Source organism: Schistocerca americana, chromosome 3 (assembly GCF_021461395.2).
Source record: "Schistocerca americana isolate TAMUIC-IGC-003095 chromosome 3, iqSchAmer2.1, whole genome shotgun sequence".
Classification (NCBI taxonomy): Eukaryota; Metazoa; Arthropoda; class Insecta; order Orthoptera; family Acrididae; genus Schistocerca; species Schistocerca americana.
In genome coordinates, this window is record NC_060121.1 from 706963933 (window position 1) to 706986568 (window position 22636).

The 22636-nt window shown below is 42.0% G+C and overlaps 1 protein-coding gene across 1 annotated transcript in view; it reads right to left on the reverse strand.

Moving 5' to 3' along the window:
- Positions 1–22636, reverse strand: part of LOC124605329 (vacuolar protein sorting-associated protein 13D) — a 552708-nt gene that overhangs the window by 346762 nt on the left and 183310 nt on the right. Inside the window, exons 21-23 of the mRNA XM_047136935.1 lie at positions 8033–8248; positions 4941–5142; positions 1896–2154 (exon numbers count right to left, since the gene is read on the reverse strand). Of these exons, the coding sequence (XP_046992891.1) occupies positions 1896–2154; positions 4941–5142; positions 8033–8248 (677 nt within the window). The remainder of the gene's footprint in view (positions 1–1895; positions 2155–4940; positions 5143–8032; positions 8249–22636) is intronic.

A 22636-nucleotide genomic window follows, 5' to 3' on the forward strand; every position in this document is an offset into this window, starting at 1 on the left:
AATCTCTGTTGAAATTATTTTCACAGAGTCTAATTTCAACTGCTTCCCTGATGACAGAGTCCCAATAGTTTGAAGCGTGAGCAAGTAGTCTTGTTTCATCGAATAAAATCTTATGTTTATTTAACAAACTGTGCTCAGCCACCGCTGATTTTTCTAGATACCTGTATTTCAGGTGACGCTGATGTTCCACACTGCGATCGGCGACAGTTCTATGGATATAGAGGCCGCCACCTCAGTACGCATCGGTTTCACTGTGACGTCATCCAGCCAATGAGAAACCGTCCACTGTTTATAAAAGCGGAAGCCTCACCGGTCCACGACAGTCAGTTTTACCCCTGACGAAGATGACGGAGGTAGTCATCGAAAGCTTGGGATTTTATCCAAATTTGACGCGGCAAGTAAACCGAGAACTTTTTATGCAAGGACTCCATCGCGAAAGACTTCGTAGTCATATTTCTGTCTGTTTCTTTGTTTTCGTGCAGGTTGTGACTGTTGCTGACCTGGGAAACTACAACTTTTTATTTCTACTTTTTTAAATTATTTCGTGTGTGTGTGTGTGTGTGTGTGTGTCCACTTGTCTTGTATGATTGGCAGAGATGTTAGAGGAGATGGGGGAAGGGAAATCGCAAAGTTAGTGTTTTTCCTTTTTTTTAAAAAGGGGACAGAACCTGGGAGGAGATGGTAGCAGTAAATGAAGACTGTAGTTATATGTGTATTTTTAATGTTATATTAAGTAGTCAGCTGTCAGTTTAAAGAGTGTATGGTTTGCCAGGTTATGGCTTTTTGAATGTGGTAGTTTTCTTGAGTGGGAAGGTGATTTTTGTTGTTGTTTATCCTTAAGATTTCCATGGCTGTATCTGTTATGTTGGTGTAGGTGTTCTGCAGAAACTGATTTATTTGTCATATATTCCCATGTTCTTATACGCTCTTTGTACCTGGTATCAAATGTCCTCCTCGTTTGAGCAATCAGTTTTACTTGTTGTTTTTGAGAAGTATCTCTCTCTCTCTCTCTCTCTCTCTCTCTCTCTCTCTCTCTCTCTCTCACACACACACACACACACACACACACAGAGAGAGAGAGAGAGAGAGAGAGAGAGAGACAGACACACACACACACACACACACACACACACACACCAATAAATAAATAATAAAAAGATAAAATAAATTAGTAATTTCACAGGTTGGCAATGCTCACAACCTGCATGAAAACAAACGAACAGACATAAAGTCTATAACACTGTGCAGAGTGGGGAACACATACAACTCCAGTTCATTTTATGAAGGTGAAGTGTGAATAACCCAAATGCAACAGAAGAAATACTGCAGAATGGCAAAAACTGTCAAGTGCAATGTGAAAGGAAGTCTTTCAACGTTAACCACTGCTAACAAGGAGGGAAGAAGCAGTGGTTTGGAGAATATGTAAAGAACACATACAAACATATGTATCTGATCTGCAGAATAATCACAGAAGATGTTTTATAAATAAAATCAAAATATGTCGATACAATTCTCTTTAATTAAACTGCAGTATGCTCAAGACAGAAAACTAATAATAACTTATTTTAACAGCTGTTTCAGAAGATGGCCACACAAACAAATATATTTCCTTACTATATTTACATCTTTGATATAGTTTCATACAACATTGACTGCTGTAGGTGAGATCTGTGGAATATGAGTAATGCAAATCAATGTATACCCCAAGATGAATTCTTCTACATAAATATGAAAGGAATAACAAAATTGTAATGACCAAGCATGTATACAATGAATATCAGCTGCGACACAGATAACTAATTAAACATACACCCATGAAGTTTGTAAAGACACTAAGATGATAGTCTACTTTAAAACATTTTTAAGGACACACAAAATTAACTGTCAACACCAACCTTTCAAAGTAAGGGGATGCTTGTGCCCAGAAAGTTGCCCTGATGAGTCCACTGCATGAGTATGCAATGCTTCTTCTAACCTGAGAGTGGATATACCAGATGTCTCCTCTTCTGCAATATCAGCTAACCTGCGGCTAGTTGCTGTAGGGGATGGTTCCAGTAATGGAGGTGTTACCAGAGTTGATACAGTTTCCAATAATTGTTCATATTGCTGACGAGAAAGTGAAATTTTTAACTGTGTAACAACAGTCCCAGTTACCTACAGCAAAAAATTTAATTTAAGACTTAAAGTCACAATGCCGAAATTTTCTTTCAGCTGTAAAATAAATAAGACAACATATATTTGCTCCTCTTGTTGTCAAGACCTGTTTGGTTTAAATAATACATTGTGTGGCTCTCATTAGAAGTAATGAGCAAGAACAGGTGCATAGCACAAAAATTATTTGTTGAACAGTAATGAAGTGAAAAAATGCAGTGGGAATGAAACTGGAAGAAAACAGAACAAAAAATGCACGAGACCAAAACCATTTACACTAAAAAGAAAGTTACTCTGGGCTAAATTCCCAAAGAAATAAATAAGAACAAAATAGCTAGCAATGAGTTGAATAATAAAGCACGGAATTATGTAAGCACAAGAAAATAATTTAAAAAAATAAAAAGATAACCTGTGAGGAGGGCTTAACAGACTTAATGAATGAGTGAATGGAAGAAGCAGCTGCTGGATGTCCGTAGAACAGAAATTTTCATCTTAATTTTGGTGGCAGTACAGAACAAGTACAAACGTAGCTTGTATACTCTATCTTGGAATATCATTGTTATTTTGCCGTAAGTGTACCACTAGAAATTGGGACAGTAACCTGCTTAACTTCATCTCTGATAGCCTCCTGTAATACCTACCATTCTACCATTCAGTAGATTAACATTATTTAATGTCATTTCTACAGGAACTTTTTCAATACAAGTGTGTATGACACATCATCAAGAATTTCACTTGTCAACAAAAACAATTACTCACTATCATTAAGTGAATCACTACCTAAGTAAATAAGAGCCAAAGCATCCTGAATTAAAAAAGGCGTACATGGAAGTTCTCCTCAGATTCTCCTTTTAAATATAAATGGGTGTGTGTGTGGGGGGGGGGGGGGGGGGGGGGGGGGGTGCATGCTACATTGTTTTCATAACAAATAAGCAGAGCATTGTGCTGTCAAAAACTTGAGCATGACCTTGCCACCAGTTGCTCTAATCCTGACAGGTATCTACATTTAAGACTAAACAACAACTGATGTACAGTTGACAAAGTGAAATCCAACTTTGTGAAATGTTGTCCCATATGGCATAGGAGAAAAATACACCTAATATTTACAATAACATAAGGAAAAGATAGATTTCTGCTCACCATAGGGGTAACACGTCCCGTTGTAGGCAGCCACAACAAAAAGACACTTACACATTAGCTTTTGGCCAAAGCCTTCATCAGAAAAGAAAACACACGCACATTCAATTCACACAAGCAAACACATCTCACACACATGACTGCCATCTTCAGCAGTTCGGACCAAATTGCTGGAGATGGTGGTCATGTGCTTGCTTTTGTGTGTTGTGTGTGTGTGTGTGTGTGTGTGTGTGTGTGTGTGTGTGTGTGTGTGTGTGTGTGTCCTTTCCTGACAAAGGCTATGGCCAAAAACTAATGTGTCAGGTCTTTTTGTTGTGCCTGTCTGCAACTCAAAAAAATGTTCAAATGGCTCTGACCACTATGGGACTTAACTACTGTGGTCATCAGTCCCCTAGAACTTAGAACTACTTAAACCTAACTAACCTAAGGACATCACACACATCGATGCCCGAGGCAGGATTCGAACCTGCGACTGTAGCAGTCGCGCGGTTCCGGACTGCGTGCCTATAACCGCTAGACCACCGCGGCCGGCTGTCTGCAACTCAATTTGTCATAGTTATGGTGGGCAGCAGTCTATCTTTTCCTTACATTGTTGATATTGCAAAACAAGGAAAAGATAGACTGCAGCCCATCATAAAGATGATATTCCAAACTGAAGTTTCCACTGTTAGATTACACCTAATATTTAGACTCATGATTTTTACAGCCATCACTCAATAAAAGCAAAAGTACTTACTTTCATGTCTGAAAGAACAAAGAAGATTGGCAATCCACAGCTGCACAAAATACTTCGAAAATATATTTGCTGACTGTGAATTCCTTGGCATCAGCTATATTAGGTATAGATACACTACCCATTAGTGACCTATGAAGGTGTGCAGGAGTAGTCGAAATGGTTAAGGTGACCACTTGCAGTAAGTGGGAAATCCATAGCTTTGCACAAATTTTCACACCCCTAATGGGTAATGTATCTATACCTGATACAGTTACTGCCAAAGAATTCACAGCCAGTGAATATATTTTCAAATATTTTCTATAGCTGAGGATAATCAAACTTGTATGTTCTTTCAGAAATGAAGTACTACAAACCTAGGGTGGCATATAACGATGATAACCTTGATATCGATTCCTCATGGTCTTATTCGCCCCATTGTGGAAATCCCAGTAATGTTGCAAGCATTAGATGATGAATATGGCTGACTATGTAATAAAGCTGTAAACAGCGAGACATGTGGAGGTTTGGATCAGTCCAGGGAGTGTGCACAGAGAGCCGAAGCAGTTAAGGTGACTGTTCATGATAAGCAGTAAATCCAGTTTCGAGTCCCAGCCCAGCACAAATTTTCATTTGTCACTAATGGGTAGTATATCTATACCTAATACAGCTGATGCCATGGAATTCACAGTCAGCAAATACATTTACGAAGCAGAAGTAGTGTAGGCATTCCCTTCATGTCCACGAAATAATGTCATGCAGTTAATCAATGTGCATACTAGGATTTATTAATAAAAAACAAATCACACAAAGGATTAAGAACTTACTGAGTTCAATAAACATCACCTCCAAAATCTATTACTGTACACACAACATCTAGTAATAAAGTAAAATAAATTACTTTTGTAAGAAAACACTGCAAATAGGAAGGTAGACCTGCCTGCATCAAATCATGTAATTCCACTTCTTGAAATTCAGGAGGAGTCTCTGCGCCAAGCAGCAGGTTATCAGTTTGTTGTCTCATTAGCCCACAGTGCCTTTCCACCAGAAGACGCAAAGCTGTGTCATGAAGAATTGGCTTGCCCTCCTCCAAACAAGAATACAGTTTCTCTGCACGCATTGGAGGACAGTCAGGGTTCAAGCTAAATGAACAGCACATTTGTCAAAAATAATTTCATAATTTAAGATCATATTTATTTATTAACACGTCGAGTTCCGTAGGACTAAATTGAGGAGCAAATCTCCAAGGTCATGGAACATGTCAGTACATGAAATCACAACATAAAAGTAATAACAGATAAAAATAAAATGTTTATGAACCCGAAAAAAGTCAATCCATAAGTTTAAGTAAACACAATCCACAATACAACAAGAATCAGCTTAATTTTTCAAGGAACTCCTCAACAGAATAGAATGAGTGACCCATGAGGAAATTCTTCAGTTTTGATTTGAAAGCATGTGGATTACTGCTAAGATTTTTGAATTCAAGTGATAGCTTATTGAAAATAGAAGCAGCAGTACACTGCACACATTTCTGCAAAAGAGTTAAAGAAGTCCGATCCAAATGCAGGTTTGATTTCTGCCGAGTATTAACAGAGTGAAAGCTGCTTATTCTTGGGAATAAACTAATATTGTTAACAATAAATGACAGTAAGGAACATATATATTGAGAAGCCAATGTCAATATACCCAGACTCGTGAACAGGGGTCAACAAGAGGTTCATTAACTTACACCAGTTATTGTCCGAACTGCCTATTTCTGAGCCAGAAAAATTCTTTATAATACCATACGACATAAGGGAATGAAAATAAGCAAAATAGACTAATTTTCATGTTGAATGATCACTCACTTCAGATACCGTTCAAATAGTAAAAATGGCAGCTTCAAGTCTTTCAACGAGATCCTGAACGTGGGCTTTCCACGACAGCTTACTATCTATACGAACACCTACAAATTTGAACTATTCAGTTTCGCTAATCATATGCCAATTTTTTGCTATTTTGCTATATTTGCTATTTTGCTATATTTTGCTATTTGGGGAGCAAAACAACTGATGATTGTCAAAGTAGAGAGGATATAAAATGTAGACTGGCAATGGCAAGGAAAGCGTTTCTAAAGAAGGGAAATTTGTTAACACAGAGTATAGATTTAAGTGTCAGGAAGTCGTTTCTGAAAGTATTTGTATGGAGTGTAGCCTTGTATGGAAATGAAACATGGACGATAAATAGTTTGGACAAGAAGAGAATAGAAGCTTTCGAAATGTGGTGCTACAGAAGAATGCTGAAGATCAGATGGGTAGATCACATAATTAATGAGGAGGTATTTAATAGAATAGGGGAGAAGAGGAGTTTGTGGCACAACTGGACTAGAAGAAAGGATCGGTTGGTAGGACATGTTCTGAGGCATCAAGAGATCACCAATTTAGTATTGGAGGGCAGTGTGGATGGTAAAAATCATAGAGGGAGACCAAGAGATGAATACACTAAGCAGATCAGAGGGACGTAGGTTGCAGTAGGTACTGGGCGATGAATAAGCTTGCACAGGATAGAGTAGCATGGAGAGCTGCATTAAACAAGTCTCAGGACTTAAGACCACAACAACATGAACAACAATGCCAATTCTGTGAAATTAAAACGTCAGGTTTCATTGAACTGTGTTGTTAGAAACTGTAAAAACTGAGTCTTACTGTGATTTAGTTTTAGTTTATTTTCTACAAACCATGAACTTAGGTCATGAACTGCACTATTTGAAACTGAGCCAATGTTGCACACAACATCCTTTACTATCAAGTTAGTGTCATCAGCAAACAGAAATACTAGAGGGCATATAATCTATGTAAATAAGGAACAGAAGTGGCTCCAAGACTGATCCCTGGGGCACCCCCCACTTGACCGTACCCCACTCAGACCCCACATCACAGCCATACTCAACATTGTGAATAATGACCTTTTGCTGTCTGTTGCTAAAGTAAGAGGTGAACCAATTGTGAGCTACTCCCAGTATTCTGTAATGGCCCAAATTGTGGAGCAATATTTTGTGAACAACACAATCAAAAAATATGCCTAGCATTCGAAACCTTTTGTTTAACCCATCCAGTACCTCACAAAGAACAGAGAATATAGTATTTTCAGTTGTTAAGCGACTTCCAAAGCTGAACTGTAAATTTGATAGCAAATCGTGTGATATAAAATGATCAATTATCCTTACATACAGAGCCTTTTCAATAACTTGAGCAAACACTGATGGCATAGAAATAGGTCTAAAATTTTCTACATTGTCCCTTCCTCCCTTTTTGTAAAGCAGCTTTACTACTGAGTACTTTAATCGCTCAGGCAACTGACCATTCCGGAAGGAAAAATTACAAATATGGCTAAATACAGTGCTAACATGTGCAGCACAGTACTTTAATACTCTGCTAGGCACTCCATTATAACCATGAGAGACCTTAGTCTTCAGTGGTTTAATTATTGACTCAATCTCCCCCTTGTCTGTATCAAAGAGGAGTATTTCAGACATCAATCTCAGAAATGCATTTGCCAAGACAGTTATATGATTCTCTATAGAATCTAAATTTTTATTTAATTCAACAGCAATGCCCAAATAATGATTGTTAAATACTATACATGTATCTGATTTATCAGTGACAGAAATATTTTTACTATGAACTGTCATATCGTCGACCTTGTGCTGCTGACCAGACACTTCCTTCACAACTGACAATATGGTTTTAATTTTATCCTGTGAATTAGCTATTCTACTTGCATACCACATACTCTTTGCCTTCCTAATAACATTTTCAAGCACCTTACAATACCGTTTGCAATGGGCTAATTGCAGCTTGATTGTGACTGCTTCTAACATTTTGATATAATACCCAATTTGTTCTACATGATATCTTTATCCCACTATTAATGGGTGAGTATATTAACACAGTACAAACATTACATAAAATTTTTAACAGATAACAGTTCCACATTTAATATAGACTAAATAGACATTTATTGTATATCTCTTTCTCATTAATCACTTACTGAAGATCTCGTGTGCCCCTGCGTATCGTATCCAGAGAATACACATTAATATCTTTGATGTCTATGTTGTAGTATTCACGCCTTATCCATATGTCTTCAGACTCACTTGGCCAGCTGTTGTTCAGTGACATTTTACCCAGGTGTGCAACAAAAACTTCATAGCTGGAAGCACAGCGTGGCAGTACAACAACTGGGGAGTCCAGTACAATGTCCAGTCTAGAAAAAAATTATACATAAAAACAAAATCAGTGACAAACTGTGTCTATTTTAGTAAGAATGACTGCATAAAAGCAATATGAGTTACTTACAGAAATTTTATCATTTATGAAGAAGCAGCTATTTCCTAAACAAGATACTATTGTGTGTTAGGGGAACATTTTAATAGTGGTGATATTCCCTAAATGACAGTTCAAAAAGATGTACAAATGTAAACTTCTACACAAAAGATACATTTTTTCCAGGAATAAAATGATGCGAATTTTAAAAAAAAAAAAATGAGGGAGTGGGGGGAGGTTAAATGCATTTATAATTATCGGACAATCTAAGTAATAGTTACCGATATACAGAACCATTTTTGTTCATTTTAAGGCAAAAATATTTTAATTTTCACTGTTTTAGCATGAAAGATGCATGCAAGGACACCATGAGGTATAAAGTCAGACTTTACAGACAACAGAGAACAGAGGCAAGAGTTGGGGGGGGGGGGGGGGGGGGGCAAGATAAAAATCATAACTGACAGTCAAACTCAACATTAAAATGAACTACAGACACACACATAAACCAGAATGTTTGTAGTACTGGGAGTGATTGGGAGAATGGTGGCGTGCTCACCCATTACAAGCAACATACAGCATTCTTTAAATAAGTGCATATATTTTTCTTTAGTTGTGTCAGCTTCCTCTGGATGCTCATTCTAACAGGTTTTTATACAATGAAAAACTGTACACAAATTAAATACTGAGTAGTTCAATATTTAACCCTTCTGCATTTTCTCTGAGCAGTAAATATTTACACAGCTTTGTGGTGAATGAAGTGCAATGAAGGTGCAGATGTATGGAAAATTCCTGATGGAATGTTGTATGCAAAAGCGAATCACTGATCACCATGCGAAAGAGACACTGACCTTGGCAGGCATGTATAAAATATTGAAAATTACTGAGCTTTCACACCAACTCCTCCTTCAGAGGTACCTTCATGCAAAAGTTAAGCAATTTCGCATCTTTTACACAAATTCATGTGTTGTTCACAAGGCAATGCTCTGACTTACATGGTCAAAACCTGTTTATAGAAAGAGAGGGGTGGAGATGGATGGAGGGAGGGAGGAAGGAAGGAAGGGAGTGAAGAGGGCGGGACAAAGGGAAAGGGAGGTAGAAAGGGAAGGATAAAGAGGAGGGAAAAGCACAAAGAGGGAGGGAAGGAGGGGGGAGAAGGAAGGGGAGGGGGGGGGAGAGGGGGAGGGAGAGAGAGAGAGAGAGAGAGAGAGAGAGAGAGAGAGAGAGAGATAAGAACAGTATGATATTTCTCTTGAAATGCTCAAGCATATCTTCAAAGATTGTAACAGATACCTGGTTTATTGTTAAATTGCATACAGGACCTTCTCTAAGTAGCCTCCTTCAAGTAACTATGGCAGAGGATCTTTTCCACCCATTCAGACAATGCTTCATGCCCTACCTTCATGGAAAAATATTCAGTTTCCTTTGTACTTTTAGCACAAGGAACAGGACATGCAGGAGCAGAATAGGATTGTAAAGTGAATGCATGGTAACTGGATAGGAAACTCTTCAAGAAATGTTTTTGTGTTCATCACAACGCAAGTAGACACATTGTCATAGCATAATAAGAACTCACACTGGTCTGACAAGTGCATCAATTTGCTTTGAAAGGCATAATCTAGCATACTTACTTTTCAGTTTTTTTGCATGACTCATTGTGGCTATGAATTCACTTGCCTAAACATCTGAGAAGTGTAGTTACAACAGAAACCATCAAAACCATACATGGTATTATCTTGACTTCTAGTGGATATGTTGAGTAACAGACAGGCACAACAATAAGACTACTAAATAAATGAGCTTTTGACCAAAAGGCCTTCTTCTGAATTAGATAAAACACACACACACACACACACACACACACACACACACACACACACACACACAAATTAGTGCAAACACAATTCACACACACATGACCACTGTTTCTGGCTGCTAAGGCCAGATTGTTAGCAGCTGAAGTGACGGGAGAAGCAATCTGGGTAGTGGAGGTAAGGAGGCAGCTGGGGCACTAATGCAGAGAGATAGAAGGGTTTTGGTGGAAGATGGTAAAGTGCTGTTTATGGGAGCATGCAGGGATGAGGTGGGAGAGGGAAGGGCAGCTAGGTGCAGATGGGAGTTTAGACGAAGGGTGGGAGGAGGAGGAGTACAGAGGAGTACAGAGACAGAATGTGATGGTGGTGTGGGAACAGGGAAAGGGATAGGTGAGTGAGGAAAAATGACTAATGAAGGTTGAGGTCAGGAAGGTACCTTTGATATGGATGGAGGTACTGATGTGGCTATCTTAGAGGTGAGGGTCAACTTCAAGGAAGATAGTTTGTTGGGTTGAGGAGGACCAGGTGAAGTGAATGGGGGAGAAGGTGTTGAGGTTCTGGAGGAATGTGGATAGCGTGTTCTCACCCTCAATTCAGGTCACTAAGATGTCATCAAAAAACCTGAACAAGGTGAGGGGTTTGAGATTCTGGGTGGTTAGGAAGGTGACCTCTAACTAGCCCATGAATAGGTTGGCATAGGATAACACAGTGCACGTGCCCATTGCTGTACACTGGATTTGTTGGTAGGTGATGCCTTCAAAGGAGAAGTAATTGTGAATGAGGATGTATTTGGTTGTGGTGACCAGGAAAGAGGTTGTAGGTTTGAAAACCATTGGGCATTGGGATATCAGTGTAAAGGGAGGTGGCATCAATAATAAGAAACAGGGCACCGTGTGGTAAAGGAACAGGAACTATGGAAAGTTGGTGAAGGAAATGGTTGGTATCTTTCATATAGGAGAACAGCCTGTGGGTAATAGGTTGAAGGTGTTGGTCTACGAGAGGAAAGATTCTCTCAGTGGGGGCACAGTAACTGTCCAGGGTGGTTGGATTTACAGAATTTAAGAAGCATCTAGAACGTAGGAATGTGGGGCATGTTAGGGGTGAGGGGAGAGATAAACCCATCTCAGAACCTCTCCCCAAAGTCTGAAGGATTTGAGGAGAGAATGGAGATCCTGCTAGAGTTCAGGAATGGGGTCACTGTGGCAGTGTTTGTAGGTGCATGAATCTGACAGCTGGTGGACTCCTTCTGGTTCAAAACAACAGTGGAGCCTTTGACAGCAGGTAGGATTATAAGGTCGGGATCAGTTTTCAGGCAGTGGATTGCAGTTCTTTCTATGGCTGTAGGATTAGCTTGCACGTTGAAGGATTTGGGCAATGTTGCTGAGGAAAGGTTTGAGGTTAAGAAATTCTGGAACGTAAACAGGGGTGATTAGGGGCACTGGGTATGGATCACAGTTGGATGGAGCGGTCAACAGAGTCAGGCTGGGTTTCACATAGGTCTTTGTCAGGATTGGTGATAAAGTGTTTCCACTGCAGGGACTGGAACAAGGAGAGTTGGTTTTTAACAAATCCAGCATGACTGAATTTGGGAGTGGGGCAAAAGGTAAGGCTTTTGGAAATAACTGATACTGCTGTGGGACTATGGCTTTTGGAGGATTAGGTTTTGGATTCTGTGCTGTGGTGGTAGGGAATTTTTGAGGGTAGGGTAAATGCAGTAGGTCTGCAAGGCAGAGTTTGCCAGCTATGGGAGGAAGTTTGAAGGCTGTTGTATAGGTGGTGGATAGTAGTAGTGCAAGGCAGAAGTAGGAAGTAAACTGGTTGGAGAGCTTTTTATGGTGGCACTGTGCATGCTGCTCTAGCTCCTCAAGGGCAAGAGTTTCAGTGTGTGAAATGGGATAGAGGACTTTGGGATTGCAAAAACCAGAATTTCTTGTCCTCAACTCTCACTTGCCTCATCATCAACATTCCCCAAATCCCTGAAGATGCAAGTTAACCTTACATCTGCAGTAAGAACTACAATCCACCACCTAAAAACTGATCTTGACCTATAATCTACTTGCTGACAAAGGCTCCATCACTGTTGTTTTGAAAAACAAGGATTACCTGTCAAAAGGACTCTGCCAGCTGTCAGATTCATCCACCAACAGACCCTGCCACAGTGACCCCATTCCAGAAATCCAGCATGATCTTCAGTCTCTCCTCAAATTTGTACACCCATCCCAGAACCTCTCCCCAGAGTCTATCTCTCTCCTCACCTCTATCACTCCCAGCATTCCTACCTTCTAAATGTTTCCTAAAATCCATAAACCTAACCACACAAGATTCCCCATTATTGGCAATTACTGTGCCCCTACTGAGAGAATCTCTGCTCTCATACACCAACACCTTCAGCCTATTACCTGCAACCTATCCTCCTCCATAAAAAAAAAGCCAAACATTTCCTCCACCAACTCTCCACAGTTCCTGTTCCTTCACAACATGGTGCTCTACTCTTCACTACTGATGCCACCTGCCTTTACACTAATGTCCCTAATGCTCACGGCCTTACCACTGTTGAACACTACCTTTCCTAACACCCGACTGATTCTAAACCTACAACTTCCTTCTTGGTTCACAACCAACTATATCCTCAACCACAATTACTTCTGCTTTGAAGACATCACCTTCAAACAAATCTGGGGTACAGCAATGGGCACCCACATGGCACCATCATATGCCAAGCTACTCATGGGGCATCTAAAGAAATACTTCCTAACTACCCTCAGTCCTAAACCGCTCAACTGGTTCAGATTTACTGATTACATCTTTGTGATCTAGGTTTAGGGTGAGGGCACCCTATCCGCATTCCTCAAGAACCTCAACACCTTTTTCACTTCACCTGGTCCTCCTCAACACAACTAGCAACATTCCTCGATGTTGACCTCTACCTCAAAGATGGCTATATCAGTACCTCCATCCATATCAAACATACCAACCCACAAACAATACCTCCACTTCTACAGCTGTCACCCATTCCATACCAATACGGCCCGCAGCCACAGCTGTAGTGATGACCAGTCCCTCTCGAAACACACCAAAGGTCTCAACGAGGCCTTCACCAACTGTAATTACCCTCCCAAACTTGTACAAAAACAGATCACCTGTGCATTGTCCTTCCCGTCACCCACCATCTCCCTCACACCAACGTAGCCACAAAAAGAGCGCTCCTCTCATGACTCAGTACCACCAAGGATTGGAGCAACTGAATTACATTCTCCGCCAGTGTTTCAGTTACCTCTTATCATGCTCTGAAGTAAGGAATGTCCTATCCATTACCCTTCCCACCTCTCCCACAGTGGTACTCTGCCATATACTAAACCTACACAACATCCTCGTCCATTCTTACACTATACCGCTCCCAACCCCTTGTGTCACGGCTCATATTCCTGTAATAGATTTAGATGCAAGACCTGGTTCATACATCCTCCCACCACTGGCTATTCAAGTCCAGTCACAAACATCACCTATCCCATGAAAGGCAGGTCTACCTTTGAAACCAGTATGTGATCTACAAGTTAAGCTGCACTCTACATGGGTATGACAACCACCAAGCTGTTTGTCCACTTGAATGGCCACCGACAAACTGTGGCAAAGAAACGGCTGGACACCAAGTTGCTGAGCCCACTGCCCAACACAATGTTCCTCATGTCAATGACTGCTTCACAGCCTATGTCATTTGGATCTTTCCTACCAATACCAACTTTGCTGAATTTCACAGGTGGGAATTATCCTATGTTCCCCTAACCCTCCTGGCCTCAGCCTTCATTAGTCAGGTGTTTTCATCCATCTATCCCCTTCCCTGTTCACACTCTAGCACTATACAGCCTTCTTTTCCACCAATACACCCAGTCTTTTTACTTCTCTCTTTTTCCACATCCCCTCCACCCCTGCACTCCATCTAACCTTCTGACAGCACCTAGCTGCCCACTCTCTCCCCATCTCATCCCTGTATGCTCTCACAGGCAGCATTTTACCTTCACCCACCCTTCCCAGCCACAGCCTCCTCCTTACCCCCTCCACCCAGATTGCTTCTCTCATTATACGCTGTTGCTCGCTGTCTGGTCTCGGCAGACAGAGACAGTGATCAAGTGTGTGTGTGCAAGCTGTACTTAGTTGAATGTATGTGAATATGTTGTTTACGTCTGAACAAAGTCTTTAAGCTGAAAGCTTAGTATTTACCAGTCTTTTTTGTTATGCCTTTTTGGGACTCATCATCATCACTGTATAGTGAGAAGCAATATCCTTTTCATAACTGTCATTATCCCATCTTGGATTTTCCATGGTCAAGTCTTGGAAGATGGGTGTACTAAGTTGTGTGAAATTTTCAAGATTGTGTTGCATGAAGAATTGCACATGATAAAGCTTCATGGACAATGGGCTATGTATCTACCATGGTGGATCACAAACTATTTCACACAATAGTTTCAGAATCTGGTGCATTTTTCGTAAAAACAAAAGTTTTTTCTGTGTTGGTATGTGACAATGGATGAAACATGGAATCATTGCAACACATCAGAATCAGAATAAAAATCAAAACACTGGATACAAGCTGGTTCTTCACCACCAAAGGTGGGACAATGACATTAGTGGAAAAGGCCACACCAACAGTAGAAAAGGCCACATCATCAATCTTTTGGAAATCAAAGGAATTGTGTTAATTAACTCTCTTCAAAAAGGAAACGGTAACTGGGCAGTAGTATTTATTTATTTAATCTGTCAACTTTCTAATGCAAGGGGGTACCAAAAGACACCAGAATTATTTTTTAAAGGCTATATATTTTCCAATTGTTAACAAAATAACATTACTGCCTCCAAAGTACTCTCGATTACAACTGATACATTTGTCCCAATGGTGCTTCCACTGTTTGAAACATTTTTTGTAGTCATCTTTGGAAATGGCTCATTTTTTCCTTGGCTACTTCAACGTTTCCATGCTGGTGTCCTTTCACAGGATTACCAAAAGTTTCCTCAAGTGAAATTCACTGATATTTCCCTGATTTCCAGACAAGTTTTAGCATTTTTCCCTGGCAAATTTTGAGATCTCAAGCATAAGTACAGACATAAGTTGACAAAAAATGCAAGGACTTCTGTACTTCTCCCCATTTTGTTTTGTTCTGTTTTGTTTTGTTTTAGGGTGCAAAAACAACTAGTGTCATACGCACCCACGTCAAAACTGTGAAACACAAAGATAAAGAGAGAAGTTAAAAACGACTACGTGTCAATCCCCAATGATGGAAGATAAGATAGGTAAAAACAGGGACGTGGAGAAAGGTATATTAAATACGTCATAGAGAAATGGAGGCCCAGAAATAAAAATTAGATGGCCTTCACCATATTACAACGAATGATAAAAAGTAAAGCATGGTTGACAACCCGTGCTCATTCACTGAAACAGCTGATAACTCAGTCTGCAAACCCAAATGGGAACGTACATGGTCAAAAAACGGCATTACAGTAGGAAATGGTGGACAGTTAAAAGTTGGGTGCAATGTGCACAAAGTGGGGGGAGGGGGGGGGGGGGGGGGGGGGCAATGTCCAAAAAGGCAATAGCGTAAGTGGCCTCGTTTCCTGTCAGACCGACATGACCTGGAACCCATATAAACATCACAGCGGCTCTATCAAGAGTGAGCAATTGAAATCTTTCTTGCACCCACTGCACTAAGAGATGGACGGTGAACAGTGCACAAAGGCTTTGAAGGGTGCCGGGTGAGTCTGGGCAGATAACACAATTGAAAATACTATGTCGTTTGATGTAAACTGTGGCCTGATACAGGGCGAAGATCTCTGCTGTAAATACTGAGCAGTGTGCCGGAAGCCGATATGTCAGTCCAAGAGCCATCAATGTACACAAAGGTACTATAGCAGAATTCCATGTGAAGGTCATGAAACTGAAGGCATAGAGCGAGGCTGGTATAGTCTCCTTAGGAAGCGAATTAAGTCCAAGGTTAACAAGGGCCACTTCACGAAGCCAAGGTGGTGAAGGGTTCACACCCACCAGGAAACTTGCAGGGAGCTTGAAATTAATCTGCCAGAGAAAGAGCCAAAAATAAACTCCAGGAGGTAAAACAGAAGAGGGACATGCACCATACTGGCGATTAAAGGAGTGATCGAAGGAGGAGGCAGAGGATGGGTGGCCACATATGGCAAACAAACGGCATACATATCTGCTGAGGAGAAAATTATGGTGGTAGGACAGTGATAGTTCGGCAGCTTCTGCATACAGACTCTCAACCGGGCTAGTGTGAAAGGTGCCAGTGGCAAAATGGAAGCCACAATGGTGGATAATATTGGGATGGTGTAAGAAGGACTGACGTGCAGATTCAAAAACAAAGCACCAATAGTCTAGATCAAACAGACCAGGGTCTGCTACAAACAGAGGAGAATATTTCGATTTGGACCCCAGGTAGTACCATCGAAGACACGTACGACGATGAGGGCCACATGCAGCAGGCTGCCAGGTGAGACGTGGCAGGACCAAGAGTGTTTTCTATCAAGCAAGAGCCCCCGGAATTTCGTAGTTTCAATGAATGAAAGAGCAACAGGCCCAAGATGTAAAGATGGTGGAAGAAATCAACTGCGCTGCCAGAAATTCATACAAACTGTTCAGACAGTTGAAAAACAAAAGCACTGTTGATGCTCCATAATCAAAGACGATCAAGACATCACTGAAGACGCTGCTCATTGAGCCAGGTCTGTGAAGAACTACAAGGGTGGCAAAATCATCAACAAAAAGGGAGCCAGAGATGCTCAGTGGGAGGCAGGCCACAATAGGGTTAATGGCGATAGCAAAGAGGACAACGCTCAGGGCGGAACCCTGAGGCATACTGTTTTCCTGGCTAAAGAAGTCCGACAAGGCAGAACTCACATGCACCTTGAAAATTCAGTCTTTCAAAAATTTCTAAAGGAAACAGGGCAGGTGGCCAAGAAAGCCCCACCTGTAGAGAATACGTGTAATACCATAACCCCTTGGGACCCTATATCATGTTCCAATCTCATCTCCAATCTCCCAAAGAGGGCATATATACATATAATATTAGTAACAATACCAGAGAAGGAAAGTTGCTACTCACCATATAGCGGAGATGCTGAGTCGCGATAGGCACAACAAAAAGATTCACACAATTAAAGCTTTCAGCCATTAAGGCCTTTGTCAGCAGTACACACACACACACACACACACACACACACACACACACACACACACACAAACGCAACTTGCACACACATCTGCATTCTCTGAGAGCTGAAACCACACTGCGAACAGCAGCACCAGTGCATGATGGGAGTGATGACTGCGTGGAGGTAAGGAGGAGGCTGTGGCAGGGAGGGAGAGGGATAGTATGGTGGGAGTGGCAGACAGTGAAGTGTTGCGGTTTAGACAGAGGGCAGGAGAGAAGGTGCTGAGGGGGGAGGGTGGTAAGTAGCAGTAAGGAGAGAAATAAAAGAAATTAAAAGACTGGGAATGGCGGTGAAATGACGGCTGTGTAGTGCTGGAATGGGAACAGGGAGGAGGCTGGATGGGTGAGGACAGTGACAACCAACAAGCTGTCTGTCCACATGAACGGCCACCGACAAACTGTAGCCAAAAAACAAGTGGACCACCCGCTCGAGTAGGTGTTAGAAATAATGGACCACTCAGGACAATGGGAAGTCCAGAAGGATAAGTCCAAATGGGAATACACGTGCGAGGAGTCCGAAAGGAACGTGGGTGCTGCTTTGTTAAGGCAGAAAAGGTTAAGCTGATTAAGAAGATCAGCCAAGAGGACACTTCTTGGACAGGTTCTGAGAGAACCCCAAATGGGATGGTGTGCATTGAAGTCACCAAGCAGCAGAAATGAGTGAGGCAGCTGCCCAATAAGCTGGAGGAAGGCAGCCCTGCTGACATTGAATGATGGAGAGGGAAGTAAATGGTACAAAGGGAAAAGACTGAGTGAGGAAGGAAAAGGCATACTGCAACAGCTTGAAGACTCCCCCATGAGATGGAATGCCAACCTCAGGCGGAAGGTCAAAACGAAGCAGGAAGAAATGCGAAACTCGAAGCGGTCGTAAGGACGCAATTTTGTTTCCTGAAGGCCGAGGAGAAGTGGGTGCTGCAATTCTAAAAGCAGCTGCAAATCCTCTTTGTTGGATCAAAGGCCATGAACATTCCATTAGAGGAGAGCCATGATGAGAAAAAAATGAGAGGGTGTCACCTCGATGGCTGCCGAGTGGCAGCTTGTGAAGACTCGCTGCTACAGGGCACAGAGGCAGGAGGATCCTGCTCCATGAGGTCCACAGAAGCATCGGCTTTCTTCTGCTGTCGGCCTGAGGAGTTCAGTGCAGAAAAACAGTTGGTGATGTGCACCAGCAACATGGAGGCTGGCCAGTCAGAGGAATAACGTGGCAACACCATCGAAGAGGAACTTCAAGTTGGTGAAGATGACCATTCGCCCTTGTTGGAGCCTTTCCGGTTAGCAGAGGAAGACTCATGTGTTGGTTGGCTGGAGGGACATGGGAAGTCTAGACGGGAGTATTCCTTCTGTCCTTTCCAGCCTGCCGGTTGTGTAGCTGGAGACTTCGCCCCATGAGACAAGAGTTTGATGGCTTGTTGCACAGCTGGATGAGAGGACTGCAATGCTACCATGACACTGGACGATTTCACAACCTCAGAGCTGAATTTAAGGTTGCATATCTGCATGGCCATGTCCTTCATGGAACGAGATGTAGCAAGAACAGTACTGTAAGTGCCAGACAGTAGAACGCAGGGTTTGCGACAAGCCAATAACTTGCGAGCGACCACGTAAGGAACTTTTACCTTTACCTGGATCTCCTGGACAAACCGCTCATTGAGATACATGGGACCATCTCGAGAGGAGGTGGCATGGTCACCACTGCAGTTGATACAGCAGAGAGAAGAAGGTGGACAATCACCCTTATCAGCATCCCTACCACAGGTTAAACAATTGGCAGAGTGGCAAAACGACATTCAGGTGTGGTTGATACGATGACACTGGTTACAGCGCATCGGGTTTGGAATGTACAGTCAGACTGTGAGAACTGCAAAGCCTGCTTTGATCTTGGACGGAAGTACCACTCTATTAAAGCTTAGAAAAACAATGTGTGTGGGCACTAACGAGGCATCTACCTTTTTCGTCACCCAACAGATGGCAATGACACCCTGTTAGAGAGGTACGTTTGGATTTCAGCCTTGGTCAGACTGTCGAGCAGCCTTGTTGAAAAAACATCACAGGAAGAATTCAGAGTTCTATGGGCCTTGACACGAACAGGAAAGCCATGGAGAAGCAAAGCGACAAGTAGTTGTTGCATTTGAGAATCAGAAGTAGTTCCTTTGCGTAAATGAGAGCAGGATTTCACAGGTCAGCGATTGCATCAACTCCTTTCTGAATAATAAACAGATTTACCACTGCTAAGGACTGACCGCCTTCAGTACGTGAAACCATGAGGAACCGTGGTTCAGCTGGGAGCATTTTTGAGTCGTTAGCCTCATTTTGTAAATGCTGACTGTGAAGATGATTGGCTCATTGCAAGAAGATCTCCCCCCCCCCCCCCCCATGCCCCCCATGATTGTCAGCATCTATGTGGGCATGCTCCTTCCGACTGGGTGTCCCCTTCACAAGAGGGCACACCTGCTTTAGGTGATTGTTCATGCCTCAGGTCACACCTCCAAAACACCTGACAGAGGGACCAATTGGTACTTTGGGAAGGTAGCAGCTCAGGCAATCATCCCTCCCTGGACCTGGCCTGTATGTGCAAACCCTACCTGTAGACCCAGGGCTGAGAATTATGCATTACCCAGTGACCTGTTGCACATCAGATGCATGGGCCAGCCTTCAGGAGTGCATAGAGAGAAAGAAGAAAAAAAGAGGAGCCTCTAACACCGAAGGGGAGAAAGGATAGGAGAAGGTGAATGAAGAAAGGAAAAAAGAACAAAAAACAGTGGTGAGACTATTCTTATGTCAGCTATGGCTAGAGCAGAACATTCCCAAAAACACCCCAGACATGTTCCCCAAGGAAGGGGAAAAAGAATAGCAAGAAGATAGACATGCAGCACAGAAGAGAAAAGATGCTGCAAAGGCTGGGGCTCCGTGGTAGATCTCTCTCCCTTGTGAGCAAAAATCTTAAGTACTAACGTCAACATATTTTGTAATGAACTGTTTTTAGATGGAGAAAGTAAGCCAAATGGTATGTGTATTTCATTAAGACCACTGTTGTTATATTATTTCAACAAAATGAAACACATTTGTGACAAAAATATGCACTTCCTTGGAGCTGAAAGACAGATTTAAAATACCTTCACTGGTTTCAGAAACCACCTCAAAAAAAAGTAGGCCTCTTGAAAGAAGTGTACAAGACAGGAAGAGTTGTGTAAACCAACACTATAAGTGACCACCAACAAAATGTTGGTTCTACTATGTTCTTGTTGTCAGTTATTAGTCACTGTGTTATGTCTAATATTTTACAAGTATTGTGTGATTTATTCTTTCAAGTGTTATGATGAGCACACAGCATACAAACTGCCAGCAACTGCCACAGTTTTCTTCTTCTTATTGTCCATAATTTCTAATATACAAATTATTTTCAAAGTGCCAAAATTTACTATAATAAATAAAATGTCTCTAAAATGCTGCATTGCACAATTTACTTGTGGTAAAACAGTCACAATTCCTGAAATCCATCACCTGTGGCCTCTGGCCTGCCGAGGAGCACTGCAAAACCACAAAAATCCGCCGCATTATGCCACACACAAACAGACCTGCACTGCAGGCAAATTGGAGAGACTAGATCCAATGGACAAGGCTTGCACATTAGTGGGAAATGATGGTCTTCAGATCGGCAGGCGCGATCCACTGGAGACGCCTGCAGAAATGGCCTGCGGTTTTGGCCCATCGCGGGAATCCACTCGTGTGGCCAGCTATTCACTTGTCACAGACAGCATGTTGATGAAATGAGATCATGTTGATCAAGCCATGCAACAGAGAACTAGCACAAATACTCTGAGAACCAATACTAATGAGGATAGGTAGCAACTCACCGTAAAGATGATCGCTGAGCCACAGACAGGCACGTAGAAAAGACAGTAACACTCTCACAACTAAATTTTTGGCCATGGCCTTTGTCAGAAAACAAGAGCATGTACACATTCACACAGTCACTCAACACAACTCGTGCACAGATGACCGCCATCTCTGACCACTGCGTCAACAATCTCTGGGAAACAGATCCAAACAAACCACTCCTCCCGCCTCCCCGCCTCTCATCAGTGGCTGCTAGGCTAGTGGCAAGAAGTGATGGCAGCACTGACTGCAAGCTGAGGAGAGGGGTAGGAAGGGGAGAAGCAGTAAGAATTAGAGAGTAGCAAAGTGGTACATGTACTCAGCTACGCCCAGCCAGTGATGACGCACGACATCTCAGCAAACAAACCAATTCATCTACTGAGACAAAAACGAGATTTTTTTCCAGTGGTTTTTTTTTCTGATTTCCCTGACATGTTTAAAATTCCCTGATATTCTCCAATTTCCAGAACTTGTGGCAACCCTGTTTCATGCTCTTTTTCATGTCAGAAACAAGAAAAAGTCGCACAGAGCCAGGTCAGGTGAGGAAGGTGCATGGGACAGCAGAAGCATGCCATTTTTAGCCAAAAACTGTTTTACAGAGCTGGCTGTGTGTGCAGGTGTGTTGTAGTGGTGGAAGAACAAGTCTCCTGTCTGTCATAAATCGGGTCTTTTTTGAGGAACACCTTGCTCCAAGATAACTCACTAACTTCTGACAGTTGATCAACTGTCTGGCAACAGACTGTGAGCATCAGCTCTCAATTTTTTTTTTTCAATTTTTTGGCCAAGCGGGCAGCTGATGGATGTCCAGAAAGAGGTTTGTCACCAACCAGCATGCCGCCATTTTTAAATCAAGCAAACCACTCATACACTTGAGTTTTTCTCATAGCATCATCTTGGTAAGCTGGTTTCAGCATTGAAACAGTTACAGCGGCATTTTTACTGAGAACAAATTAAAATTTCACAGCTGCATGTTGTTCACTTAAAGTTGACATCAAAGAAAACAAAACAAGAACAAAACAGCCTAGCACAAACAATCACTGCAGATGAACAGAACAAGCCAGGTCGACAACATAGATGGCACTCAACTGGCAATGAGTTGTTCTTTATACACCTAGCGGCAGAAATGCATACTAAACAAGCTGCGCCCATTGCAGTGTTATTCCAGTTTTTTTTTTTTGGGGGGGGGGGGGGGTGCCCTCTCGTAAACATGGCTCCGATACAGTGGGAATTAGTGAAGTGTGATGGCACATCAGGACTTGGGGTCAGTTGAATATATGCTTATAAATACAAAGTAAAACAAAGGGTAGTGCAGGAGTAGGTCTAATAATCACTAAGAAAACAAGAATGTGGGTAAGCTACTATGAACAGCATAGTGAAAGCATTGTTGAATCAAGACAGACGTGAATCCAACACCCATCATAGTTG